The following is a 14,334-nucleotide window of genomic DNA, read 5'->3' as shown; positions in this document are numbered from 1 at the left end:
TGATCCATACTGGTTGTACACGACGCTCTGTCAAAATGTTCCAGTACGACTGGTAAACTACAAAGTAGAGGGTTACACGGGAGTGGATTTTCTCTCCTGTCCCATCTCGCTCCCACAGAAAAATGTCTTGTCCCATCCCAATCCCAGGCCAGCATAACAAAAAAAATCCTGTCCCGTCCCACTCCTGGTAAATTGACTCCCACTCCCATCCCGCTCCCATTCAGAACGACTCCCACTCCTGTGACTCTCCCATTTTTGTTTTCTTCATTTAGTCTTTTGGTAATTTCTTTGAAGGACCAGTTAAGTCCCTGTTTTTAGCTGTAGTAAAGGCCAGTTAAAGTAAAAAGAATAATAATGAAGAAATAATAAAATATTAAACAAGGAAACAGACCATGCCTATCTTAGTTGAATAAACAAAATGTACATAGTTGTATTTTATTTATTTATTAAGTGATTGTTTCCTTTGAACAATGACATTACTTTTATGTTTCAAGTTGCTGAAATGAAAGAAAAATGCACCTAGCAAGAGAACTGTACTTGTTGAACAAAAGGCCAAAAAGGCATTATCTTCATAATTTAGAAACTGTACCTCAATGGTTCACAGCCCTGGTCCTCAGGGACCCCTTCTCTGCAAGTTTTAGATGTGTGTCTGCTCCAGCACACCTGATTCAAATTCTGACATGACCTCCTATACAGGCATCAAGAATGGAGGGTCAAACTGGACAAAATTAATACAATAAAATCATCATTAAATAAATAAATGTTGTGAATGTCCCATAAGTGAAGTAAATGTAACATGAAAGAAATGTAACATTAAATGTGCCATTAAATTAAAGGTACCATTTATTTATTTAATACATCATTAGAAACAATAAATGTACCATTATATCATGAAATGGACTATTATGCAATTAAATATGCCACTGAATAATTAAGTATAATTTTAAAGACGACATGACGTGATTAGTGGTACACTTAATATTTAATGATAAAAGAGAAAACATTCCCCATGTCCCATCGCGGACCTTGTAGAAAGGCTTCATCAAGGGAAGATATTAAATAAATATGTTGTGAAATAGAAAAAAAAATTTATGTACCATTAAATGTACAATTTATTTAATACATTTCACAACATATTTATTTAATATCTTCCCTTGATGAAGCCTTTCCACGAGGTCCGCGATGGGACATGGGGAATTTTTTCTCTTTTGTGTCCCCACGCAATAGTCTTTGCGTTATTTCGCAATACTTTGTGGGATAGTTTCCAAAACAGATAACTGCAAAAATGAAACAAACACTTCCACATGTATTAATTCATAGTTTTGATGCCTTCAGTGTGAAGCTACAATATTCAGTCATGAAAATAAAGACAACTCTTTGAATGAGAAGGTGTGTCCAAACTTTTGGTCTGTACTGTACACACAAGGTTAATACTCTGCACCTTTGTAGCACATGCTAAAGCGTAGCCCGTTTATAATATATGTTTATAATCCTTACATGCACACACAGTCTATGGGTCATTCTGTGTCAACTCAGTGAGGTCAGGGGTCAAACACTTGACCACCTCAGATCTGTTAAACAGAGTTTGTAGGAATGATCTTTGGTATCTCAAACTGACATCTGACAATATTTTGTCCTGAAATTCCAACATTTTCCTAATTCTTACTATCCTACATTTTATCAGTTATCCATGGTTCAAGAAGTCTGTCTGGCCAATCAAACGTAGTCTTTTATCTGTGTCAACTTTGAAAGGCCATAATTCCCATTTATACTGTCAAATGAAAGCTTTTTAATCATCATGTATGCCATTCAGGTATTAGTTCCACAATAAAAATTGATTAAACACTTCATGTGTTTTCAACCAAACCTTATTTATTGATACATATGTTATATATTTTTCAATAGTTTTATCAAAATCCTGAATTTGAGAGATCTCAAACTGAGACTTGTTACCATCATCTGATGCATTTCTTCCCTTCAACAGAACCATCTGAACATCTCCTTGAAATCTGAAGACTAAACAACGTATTTCAAGAAATACAAACATCTGAAAATAGAATCTCATTCAATTCCAACTTCAGTGATTTATTGAAAATGTCCATCAGAGAAAAAAAATGTATGATAATGCTGGAATTTAGGCTACATGATTGACAGATATCAATAGATAATTCCTACAATGTTTCACCAGATTCTGAGGTGGTCAAGCACCATCATGGAGTCGACACAAAATGATCCAAATATGCATATCTAGTGATTTTATGTCTGTCCTTCTGTTCTAAACCTCCAAAGTATTTTGTGTTACACCTGACTGTCTAATGTCAGTGCTCTAGAAATAAAGTTTGACTGATCGATAGGGATGTAACAAAATAAAAACCTTTTCTGTACTATGCGATACCTTCAAGACAGCTTAGGAACCTGATATTTACTTCTCCTGGACTGTTGCAGTCACTTTAGTTTTCACTGATGTTCTTTACTGGCACCAACTGGTGATGCAATCCATTTCCAATTAGAAGATGGAATTTCTGAGATGCAAATCGAGAAATAAATTCATTGAAACACCACGTGAAGGATGGAATGAAAAAGTGAAACAAAGAACAAACTGAGGTAGGTAACAAAACAGGGAAGAAGACAGCGGGGCACTAAGTGGAAAAGAGGGGAAGAAAAGCAATAAGGAAGGGAGGTAACACCAGGAAGAAAATTAAGCACTGAGGGACACACGGAAGGACACATGGAAGGAGGTAGGTCACGATAAAGGAAAGACAAGAAAGGAAAGAGGAAAGGATACAAGAAAGCAGGAGAGGTGGGACATAAGCGAGAAAATAAAATAAAATGATCGCTATAAGGAAAGACAGGAGGTAAAACACAAGGAAAAAGTGACAGGACAGAGTGAAGGAAGGATTCGAGAAGGAATTGGAGGTAGGACACAAAGAAGAAGTTAAAGAAAACAAGGGAGGAGGGTGCAAAAAGCAAGGGAAGGAGGACACAAGAAAGGAGGAAGGTAGCACACAGGAAAGGAAAGTAGGCCTCTTGGGAGAGAGAGAAGGAGGGAGGAAGGAAGGAGTAACAACACAAGGACAGGAGGAAAAATGAACAAACAGGGAAGGAACGAAGGAAGAACCCAAAGAAAGACGGAACATTTAGGTCATAGGATATAAAGTCTGGAAATACAAATCTATTTGCATACTTATCCAGACCTGGAAAACAATGAAATCTACTTCCAGACTGTAGGAGCAGTTTACATGTACCCTAAAGCCTTCATGGACCATCAACGTTCCCATGCAAACAGAATCCAGAAATAAGACGTTTCTCAACGTTTGCCTTTTCCCTGCAGGGACCCATAGTTTGGATGCGCGGTGACATTTATGTAATAATGCGTCCAGTGTGCAAAATACAAGTAAACACACGTAGAGCAGAAAAACGCCGAGGATAAAATATTTCTGGCTGTTTTCTGGACATTCGTTCTGCTGACTCGCTAAAAGAATAGTGTAGCAGCACAACTAGCTAACTGAATGAGAGCGGCCGTTACTAGCTTAAAATGACGATAATCACACAGCACAGCCAAGACGTTCCGAAAACAGCCGAACGGAACCGAGTCATATTACCTCTCGCTGACCAGAACCACGTCGGCATCGGTCCAGTGTTTGAACACAGTGGGCAGAATCTTCCTGAAGGCGAAGAAAAGACCGGGGAAAACTACAACCCCACATGCTAAAACTTGCCACATCCTGCCGGTGTTATCCTCCAAACCTGTCCCGGAGATCTGGCCTTCTCTGCCCCGCTCTTCTGTCCGTGAATCCCGCTCAGCTACAGCCTGTGGTGAGGCATGTTCACGGAGCAGAGCAGCGGTGTGTTTTTTCACCGGGAACGGGCTAACATCTCCGCAGGGTCACAGTGAAGAGACGCGCAGCAGCAGCACCAGTGTCGATGCTGAGCTCCTTATCTAACGCCGACACCGAACTTCCTGCGGGGAGACTACCACAATAAGAGCCTGCACGGAAGCTTTTACTTTGAATGCCAGTTCTGTAAACATGACATTTACAACTTGACAATTAGCTGCTTTATTATTGTCAAACTGAGGATCGTTTCAGATTAAATGAAAAATAAATATTACAAATAATATATCATGTTCTAATTTAGTCTTAGTATAGATCCAGCTGTTCTGTTTTTGGCCTCAGAGGTTCGTTAGAGAACATTTGAGAACAACCAGCAGGATGAAGACCAAGGAACATGACAGAAAGGTTAGGGAGAAAGTTGCAGAGAAGTTTAAGGCAGGGTTAGGTTCTACAACAATATCCCAAGCTTTAAACGTCTCAAGGAGCTTGGTTCAATCTGTCATCTGAACAATGAAAGAGGATGGACCAACTCTCTTCATGTGTGTTTACCAAGACAGGACTGTTTACCCAAACTGAAAGGCCAGGCATGGAGAGCATTAATCAGAGATTTACAGTTCAGGTGGGAGAATCTGTTAACAGGACAGTCATTAGTCATGCACTCCACAAATCTGACCTTCATGGAGGAGTGGCAAGAAGAAAGCCACTGTTGAATGATAGCCATACGTTTGCCAAAAGTCATTTAGGAGACACAGCAGACATGTGGAAGAAGGTCCTCTGATCAGATGAGACCAAATTTAGGACTTTTTGGCCTACATGCAAAAGCTATGCTTGGAGAGAACAGCGCATATTGCCCTGAATACACTGTTCTTATGGTGAGGCATGGTGGTGGCAGCATCATGGTGTGGCAATCCTTTTTTCAGAAGGGGCACAGAAGATGTTTAGAGTATCGGAAAATACAAGGAGCTAAATACAGGACAATCCTGGAAGAAAATCCGTTATTTAAAAATAATGTGGGTCTTCCCCAAGAATCTATTCTTGGTCCTTAGCTCTTCGGCCTTTTTATTAATGACCTTCCATTAAACTGTTCAGTTGTAACCTGTCAACTTTATGCAGGTGATGCTGCTGCTAAGTCACCAGAGCAGACTCCTGAGGTCCTCCATTGTCCATCAAACTAAGCCTCATGTCCAATGAAAAGAAACTGATGACAAATCCTGAAACCTTTTACCTCTAAAGTTAAAAACTGTTCTAAATTAAAACAAGATTGGACCCATTTTAATGATTACACCTCTTTAAATAGAGTCTGACTATTCTGGGTTGAGTGAATGCTCTGTTGTACATTTCCACAGCGTATTACTTGTAAAAGAATGTGATGCAGATCTTTCATTGTTGAAATTCTCTTATTATTGTTATGCTGTATGTGGTTATTTTTATTAACACCCAGACTCGGAGTAGGGTTGAAACGAGCAAATTATTATATGCTTGTTGTACAGAACATCAGACTATGTCCACTATATTTAACCGCATTGTCCCTGATATATAAAGTATATAAAAATAATAATAATAACAATGGTAATAATAACAATAATAGAAACTGCAAAAGATTTGATTGATGTTTACTTTCTCTGCCCTGACAAGAAACTGTGAATTCTCAGCAACTAGAACAATATTTGGGTGCACCAAGGTCTGCTTTAAGTAAAAGTCGCTGCATATTTGCGGTTCTATTGCCGAAATTCAAAAGAAAGCAAGAAGCATCATTATTACAAGAGTAACATTTTGTGTTGTACAGAGCACTTTCTCTTCTGGAAGATTTCAATTTGTCAGTAGAAAATTTGCTCTGATTAAGAAAGATCTCCATCTGTATCAACCACCTCTGCAGGTGAGCCGGCGATGCATGAAATCAGCCCAGGGGTTGCAAATGACCCCCTGGGCTGCACTTTGGACACTCCTGGTTTATATTAAAGCATATTCATGTGTTAGAATATCCCAGTCAAAGTCGAGAGACTTAAAAAACTGATGTTCTCCATCTAGTCCAACTGTGGATGTGATATTTTTCACAGGCGAATGACCACAAGCTTGAACTGACAGACACCACAAGAATTAAAGCAGTAACAACATCAAAAAGTGGTTCTGCACAGTATTCACTCAACAGGGCTGAATACAAATGCAGGGAACAATTTCAGATTTTTATTTGTAAAAGCATTTGCAAACCATGAATCCTTTGCCACCCGCTTCACTCTGAGACTCTACATCGAGTTGTTCTGTCACATAAAATCCTAATAACTAAGTTTATGGTGGTATTGTGACAAATGTGAAAAGGTTAAAGCGGTCTGAATGCTCTTTCAAGGTTATGTATAATTCAATTCAGTTCAATTCAGTTTATTTATATAGCGCAAATTCACAACACATGTTTTCTCAAGGCTCTTCACAACAGTCAGGTTCATACATTCCAATTAATCCTAACCATTGAACAGTGCAGTCAGATTCAGTTATTTATTCAAATTGGATAAAATGTTTTTCTATCTAAGGAAACCCACCAGATTGCATCCAGTCAGTGACTTGCAGCATTCACTACTCCTGGATGAGCAAGTAGAGACAGTGGACAGTCACTGACATTGACTTTGCAGCAATCCCTCATACTGAGCATGCATGTAGCGACAGTGGAGAGGAAAAACTCCCTTTTAACAGGAAGAAACCTCCAGCAGAACCAGAACCAGGCTCAGTGTGAGCGGCCATCTGCCACGACCGACTGGGGGTTTAAGAGAACAGAGCAGAGATACAAAGAGAACAAAGAAGCACTGATCCAGGAGTCCTTTCTATGGGAAGGAAAAGTAAATGTTAATGGATGTAGCTCCTTTAGTCGTTTCATCTAGAAAGAAAGAACAGATAAACTCTGAGCCAGTTTTCATGGTTAGAGTCTGAAAGAGAGCACATATAATTAGTTACAGTAAAAGCTCAGTCAATTTCTATATCTAGGAGAGAGAAAGGGTTAAACACTAAAAGACAGGGCTATGTAGATCATCGGTAGAGGGTGAGCATTAAGTTGTTGCCAGCAGAAGCTCGGACGACTCCCCTCTCCAGAAAGGTGTCACAGGTAGACACAGAGTCAGGCCAGGTGTAGCTTCTAGGAAGAGAAAAGAGAGAGAACATAAAGTTAAAAACTGAAATAACAGCAAATAATGCATAATTGGAGAGTAGTGTGAGAATGTAGCGAAGAGGGTGAAAGTGGTCATTATGTCCTCCAGCAGCCTAAGCCTATAGCAGCATAACTACACAGATAGTTTCAGTTTCAGTATATTTATTTATATAGCGCTTATTTACAACAATGTCGTCTCAGGGCACCCCACAAAGGGTCCGGAACGGCGCGGGGCTGCCGGGGAGGCCAGACCAAACCACCGAGCCAGAGCCCGGCCACCCCAGAACGGGCCACGTGTAGGGGCACTAAGTAAAATAATAAACTGATAAAGTTTGTCCATCTAGAGCCCATTGATGGTCATTGTTATACTAAAAACCACAAGGATCGGGATACCTCTTTCTGTCAGACTGATTACAACTATTGGAAAAGAGAAGGGGTCGCACAGGTAGCAGAAATGGAGGGTGTGTTTGCACCTCAACCATAACTGAGCCGGTTTAGGCTAAACCTGACTCCCCCTTACTCCAACCAACAGAGAGGGAAGAAGGCGGAGGTAAAAAATAAGGAAGATAGCCTAAGCCACTCTAACTATAAGCTTTATCAAAGAGGAAAGTTTTAAGCCTAGCCTTAAAAGTAGACAGGGTGTCTGCCTCACGGACTAAAACTGGGAGCTGGTTCCACAGGAGAGGAGCCTGATAACTAAAGGATCTGCATCCCATTCTACTTCTAGAGATATTCATTCACAATAATGTATCTAGATGACACTATTTAATATTTGTCGCTAACTAAGATAAATCTCAACACAATTGGTCTTGATTTTTCAAACACATGTTGATTCTCTTTTTGACCACATGGGAGCAGTGTTAGATGTGTAAGGTCATAATGAAGACCTGCTCTTTGACTGTTCATCTCAGCAGGAATAAAGGGGATGGGGTGGATGCCACGACAGAAGGATGTTAATGACCAAAAGAAAAAACTGGATTGCAAATATTGATTATAGTTTGTTCTTTAAAACAAATAATTGAGCCTCTCTGATATTGTAATTATCCTTATTTTATTCAAACCCTGTCCCACTTTATTTACATCCACTGTTACTATTAGTGATGAAAGAGACGTGAAAAGAAACGATGCAGGCCATGCAATCCTTTTAAACTTTGTGGTGTAATTTGCAGAAACTCCTTGCTGATGTTAAGTAAACCATGATGAACATCAATATGTTAACAGCTGCTTTCTGCTCAACGCCACCTGAAACTCAAGATCTACTAATGCACCAAAACAAAATTAAAGGTGAAAACAGATAACAATAAAAGTTAAAACAAGTATGAGAATGAAAGGAGCCCTCAGACACAGTGAAGCCTGAGCCTGTTAAACGGAGCCTATCTGTGCTGCTATCAGCTGTAGAGCGAAGGCTTCCTTTAAGTCGGTGGTTGAACTGACCTTAATGGCTTGTTGGGCAGTGTCTGGTGACTGATAGCAGCTCGTTAAATCCTTGACGTTTATTTTTAGCTGCTTATTTCTACACTGATGTTTTGTTTATTTCTTTGCTTAAATCTATAATGTTTGTTAGGCAGTGTTTCTAAAAAATTAAAAATGAACAGAATTTTAAACTTGGTGGAGAAAATTTTAACTATTTCAACTATTTCACACATGTACCCATCATATTTAATAAATTAAAATATACATTCCGATGAGGCTTCTTTGTCAGATCAAAAATATCTGTTGATTATAACAATCTTTGAGCAGGTATTGAACTTACTTTTTATTATGCCCACATTTCTGTATTAAAATGTTTTATTGGTCTTTTCTAATGTTTTAGTTTTAAGCGTAATGTTTTCATTAGCTGTAAGCAGAAAATCATCATACTTAAGAAAAATAAAGGCTTGAATGGAATGGCTGCAATGAAAGAAAATCTTATTAGGAAACTGGAGCTCTTATCGTTAAATTGCTCAGAATCCCAAAACACGATCCATAATTGCACAACTAAAACTGAACTTCTCGTGCTGTATTTCCCTTTTTAAAACAGCCTGCTGTTGAACAAAATGTTATTCTGTTCTGTAGTAGTTTGACAAAAAATAATTGACATTCACTATATTGACCTTCATTACAGGAGTGGACATTTGCTTTTCACATTAATAGTTTCAATGAAAGGTTACCATTGTTAACTGTCCTTCTCCGATCAATCTTAGTTATTTAGCTATGAAACGTCATAAAATTATGAATCACTGTCTAAAGTCCAAAGTGGTTGAAGCTCATTTTGTACCAGCCCATAATTCAGAGACAATGAGAATCCTGTCATATAGTGACTTATTAAAGTCCAAACTGTTACAATTCCAGGTTTTTTTCCAGGTTTTCAGACTTTAACAGTGACAATAGTGTCACTGATAAATCACTTTTCCACCTTTGCTGTAATATTTATTTTGTACAGTTCAACTGAAATACAAATGAATCTGTTTAGAACTAGAAAAATCAAAAGAACCTGGTTGATTTAGTTCTGGACTCCAGAGCCAAGAACCATGGAGCTCTCACAGAAGGCTTCAGAAAGACCTGGAAATTGCAGGTCCAGGTTTTTCCTAGAAAACAAGTTATGCACTCCTCTGCAAAGGCACTCACTGCACAAGACTCCACTGGTGAAGAAAAGTAATGTTGAAAATTGTTTAAGGTTTGGTGCAGAAGATTTGGACCCACCAGTTAATTACTGGGAGGATATAGTCTGGTCAGATGAGGCCAAAGCGGAACTCATTTTAAACACCCTACTTGGAAGAAGAATGATTCTGCACATCAGACCAAAAACATTATGCCAAAGTGAAGTTTGAAGGTGGTAACATCATTGTGTGGGCTGTTTTACAACATTTGGTACTGGCAGAGTTCATGACTAAAGGAGGGATGAAAGACGAAATGTACCAGGACATTCTCTATAAGACTCTGAAGATAAAATGAGTCTGGATTCCCCAGCGGGACAATAGTCCCAAACTCACCATGGAAACTCTCAGTTGGTTTCAAAGAAAGAAATACAACTGCTAAAATGGTCCAGTCAATCAACTGTCTTGTATCCAGCTGAAAATCTAAGGAAACAACTGAAGATCAGAGTGCATAGAAATGACCCACATATCCTCCAAGACTTGTAAAACATTTATGAAAGAAAGAGTGTGTCAAGAATGAGTCAAAATCACACCTGAGAAAAGCATTCAACTAGTTTCTCCATACAGGAGACATCTTGAAGTTATTACCAACAAAGACTTTCCCACAAAATATTTCATACATTTCTGTAAGTTAATTTAATCATTATTCCCTGTTTAATTAAAATTGTCCCCATAACTTTGTGGACTAATTTGCTTTAATTTCTTGGTACGTGTGGATAATTTGGGCTATTGCTGAAATCTGGTGTGAGTCAGTGGCCCCATTAGAAATATTTTAAGTAAGAAAAACATTGAGGCGTTCAATATGTATTTCACCAGCTGAATGTATAAGCTTATAATGCTGTAAAAAATTGTTCTATATCCTCTTGTCCTGACTGATAACGTTTTACAACATAATTATAACCTCATAACTGTGGCTTCAGTTAAAGGATGCAATGAGGAAATGTCAAGACAATCCCTCCGGGACAGCTGACTTTATTTTACTTTACATATATTTTGATGTCAGGTGTAAACTTAGCAGTGACTAAGTCAGCAATGGAATAAAAACAAACTTTGGTTGAAAAAAGAATAAGTTTTTCCTCTGTGCACATTTATGTAACCTGGTTATTGCCGCTTTTGTAGTTTTGAAAAGATTATTTTATTTTGAATATTTTTCTAAATTGTAGATTCGTTTTTTTCAGTTGATTGATTCATGATTTCTGTTACATTAAAGGTGGAAAAAGACATTTATCATGGTCTCTGCTTTTTCAAGACCTGGAATTTTACACTTAAGATCTAGTGTAAAAACTGTGGTATGAAAATGTTAAGAAACATTTTCCATCAGAAGCTGGAGCTGCCAAAAATGGACATTCTTCTAGTTCTTGCCTCATCAAAGTAGGCATTAAATTGGGTTAAGCAACACACGTGTCTCTGCAGATGGGATTCAAAAGGAAAGGAATAAGTCTTTAATTGGTAATTTTCTACCCTTTAAAGGGTCATTACAGCATTTTTAAATAAAGAGCCTCATCTTCCCCATTTAAGTGTTATAATGAATAATGAGCAAGCAGTGAAAGGAATAGGAAACAGGCCTATAAAGTGCCTTGCGAAAGTATTCGGCCCCCTTGAACTTTTCAACCTCTTGCAACATTTCAGGCTTCAAACATAAAGATATGAAATTCTAATTTTTGTGAAGAATCAACAAGTGGGACACAATCGTGAAGTGGAATGAAATTTATTGGATGTGTCAAACTTGTTTAACAAATAAAAAACTGAAAAGTGGGTCGTGCAATATTATTCAGCCCCTTTGCGTTAATACTTTGTAGCGCCACCCTTTGCTGCAATTACAGCTGCAAGTCACTTGGAGTTTGTCTCTATCAGTTTTGCACATCGAGGGACTGAAATTCTTGCCCATTCTTCCTTGCAAAACAGCTGGAGCTCAGTGAGGTTGGATGGAGAGCGTTCATGAACATCAGTCCTCAGCTCTTTCCACAGATTCTCGATTGGATTCAGGTCTGGACTTTGACTTGGCCATTCCAACACCTGGATACGTTTATTTGTGAATCATTCCATTGTAGATTTGGCTTTATGTTTTGGATCATTGTCTTGTTGGAAGATAAATCTCCGTCCCAGTCTCAGGTCTCTTGCAGACTCCAACAGGTTTTCTTCCAGAATGGTCCTGTATTTGGCCCCATCCATCTTCCCATCAATTTTTACCATCTTCTCTCTCCCTGCTGACGAAAAGCAGGCCCAATCCATGATGCTGCCACCACCATGTTTAACAGTGGGGATGGTGTGTTCAGGATGATGAGCTGTGTTGCTTTTACACCAAACATATCGTTTTGCATTGTGGCCAAACAGTTTGATTTTGGTTTCATCTGACCAGAGCACCTTCTTCCACATGTTTGGTGTGTCTCCCAGGTGGCTTGTGGCAAACTTTAAACGAGACTTTTTATGGATATCTTTGAGAAATGGCTTTCTTCTTGCCACTCTTCCATAAAGGCCAGATTTGTGCAGTGTACGACTGATTGTTGTCCTATGGACAGACTCTCCCACCTCAGCTGTAGATCTCTGCAGTTCATCCAGAGTGATCATGGACCTCTTGGCTGCATCTCTGATCAGTCTTCTCCTTGTTCGAGATGAAAGTTTAGAGGGACGGCCGGGTCTTGGTAGATTTGCAGTGGTCTGATACTCCTTCCATTTCAATATGATTGCTTGCACAGTGCTCCTTGGGATGTTTAAAACTTGGGAAATCTTTTTGTATCCAAATCCAGCTTTAAACTTCTCCACAACCGTATCTTGGACCTGCCTGGTGTGTTCCTTGGTCTTCATGATGCTCTCTGCACTTTGAACAGAACCCTGAGACTATCACAGAGCAGGTGCATTTATACGGAGACTTGATTACACACAGGTGGATTCTATTTATCATCATCAGTCATTTGGGACAACATTGGATCATTCAGAGATCCTCACTGAACTTCTGGAGTGAATTTGCTGCACTGAAAGTAAACGGCCCGAATAATATTTTCAGTTTTTTATTTGTTAAAAACGTTTGACACATCCAATAAATTTCATTCCACTTCACGATTGTGTCCCACTTGTTGTTGATTCTTCACAAAAAATTAGAATTTTATTTCTTTATGTTTGAAGCCTGAAATGTGGCAAAAGGTTGACCAGTTCAAGGGGGACGAGTACTTTCGCAAGGCACTGTGTATCGACCTCAGTCATTGTCTATATTTTCCATAACATATCTAAAAGGTGTGGCCTTTTTATTACCATCCAGTAGTAATAACTATAAGGAACAGCTCAAGATAAGAGCAATAAACCTGGGAGGATAACAAACTGAAACCTGATACTTAATACTTCCTTAAGTTTCATTATTGCCATCGACACCAACATGTCAGTTTTGCTTCCTCAGAAAAGATACTGAGGACATTTTGTCTTATCGCTGCTTACATCATACAGTACATGGTCACTAGTAGAAGGATATTCCTTTAACATGCAAAAAATCAGCAGATCAATGTTACGCTGTCCTGTATGAAAGCTGCAGTTTGAACTGTGAAGATAGGAAATTCATTGATCAAACATCTGAGTGATTCTTGTGGTGAACACATCAGCTTTCGCTCTTCTGCATAAGTGACACAAATCATCCGGCAATAAAAAGGAAAGCTGTTATTCAAAAAGAATCTAAGGCCTCCTGCCGATCTTTCACTGCTCACACCAGCACCAATATTTTTTAAGGCGTGGATTTTCTGCCAAGTTTGCACTTTGTGTCCACAATCAAACATAGTTTGCATGTGAACATTTGACTTCAAATGTATTTTCAATCTGTACCTAACCAGTGATGTGGACGCCCTCCTCGCACATGCCCACTGTCACTCCATATATAAGAAACAACAGCGGAGCCATTTTTCCATGTCAGTTTCCATTGAACTTCAAATATATACTGAAGAATTAAAAATTGTCTGTCAACCACCATCTGAAGAGAAAACCAGAACTCCATGTTCCCAGTAAAAATCCCCAGGCTATTTTGAGGGATCCTAAGGTTTTCTACAGTCCCTGCAGTGGGTCCTGGGTCTGCTCAGGGGCCTCTCTACCCCTGGGAGTTGCCTATTAAACCTCCAAAGAGAGGAGTCCAGGAAGTATCCTGACCAAGCGAATCACCTTGACCGACTCTTTTCAATGTGGAAGAGTAGCACCTCTACTTCAAACTCCCTGGATCTTATCCAACGATGAATCCGACCAGCTCACTTCAGCTGCCTGTATTCAAGACCTGTTCTTTGGTCATAATCCATGTCTCATGATCAAAGATGAGGTTCAGTAGAAAGACAGATCAGTGAATCGAGTTGTACTTATTTGCTCAGCTCATTGTAGAACACAGTGGTCCAGAGATCCTAGAACTCCTCTGTGAGGCACAGAGTAATCACAGACCCCAGTGCCCATTGCTTAAGACTAATAGGAGATCACTCTAATCCCAGCCACTTCACACGTAGTTACTAACCCTCTCAGGACATGCTGAAGGTCATAGCTTGGAGCTACCAACAGAACCAAATCATCTGCAGAAATAAAACATGAGACCCTCAGGTTCCCAAACCAGACACCCTCTTCCCCACAGCTACAATTTAAGATCCCCTCACAAACAGGATCATGGACAAGGGGCAGTCCACAAGGGTGGAGTCCAACCCACACTGGGAGGAAGCTCGACTTTCTGCTTTGAATGGGGACACAGTTCTTGCTATGGACAGCTCCTAGCTTCATC

General features: G+C 39.3%; 1 protein-coding gene across 4 annotated transcripts in view; it reads right to left on the bottom strand.

The window, feature by feature from the left end:
- tlcd3a (TLC domain containing 3A) overlaps positions 1–3,996 on the bottom strand; it is a 44,343-nt gene extending 40,347 nt beyond the window's left edge. Inside the window, exons 1-2 of one of the 4 annotated variants that reach the window (XM_047380096.1) lie at positions 3,748–3,994; positions 3,603–3,665 (exon numbers count right to left, since the gene is read on the bottom strand). Coding sequence is in view for 1 of the 4 variants with exons in the window: in XM_047380095.1 (XP_047236051.1) it covers positions 3,603–3,724 (122 nt within the window). In the remaining 3 variants the exon portion in view is untranslated. Of the gene's footprint in view, positions 1–3,602 lie in introns of all 4 variants that reach the window. The other 3 variants (XM_047380097.1, XM_047380098.1, XM_047380095.1) reach the window with 3 other exon arrangements.
- Positions 3,997–14,334: the final 10,338 nt, after the last annotated feature.

The sequence above is a fragment of the Girardinichthys multiradiatus genome, chromosome 11 (genome assembly GCF_021462225.1).
Source record: "Girardinichthys multiradiatus isolate DD_20200921_A chromosome 11, DD_fGirMul_XY1, whole genome shotgun sequence".
Lineage (NCBI taxonomy): Eukaryota > Metazoa > Chordata > Actinopteri > Cyprinodontiformes > Goodeidae > Girardinichthys > Girardinichthys multiradiatus.
The sequence above is the reverse complement of the archived record's forward strand: the minus strand, read 5'-3'. Positions and strand labels throughout refer to the sequence as shown.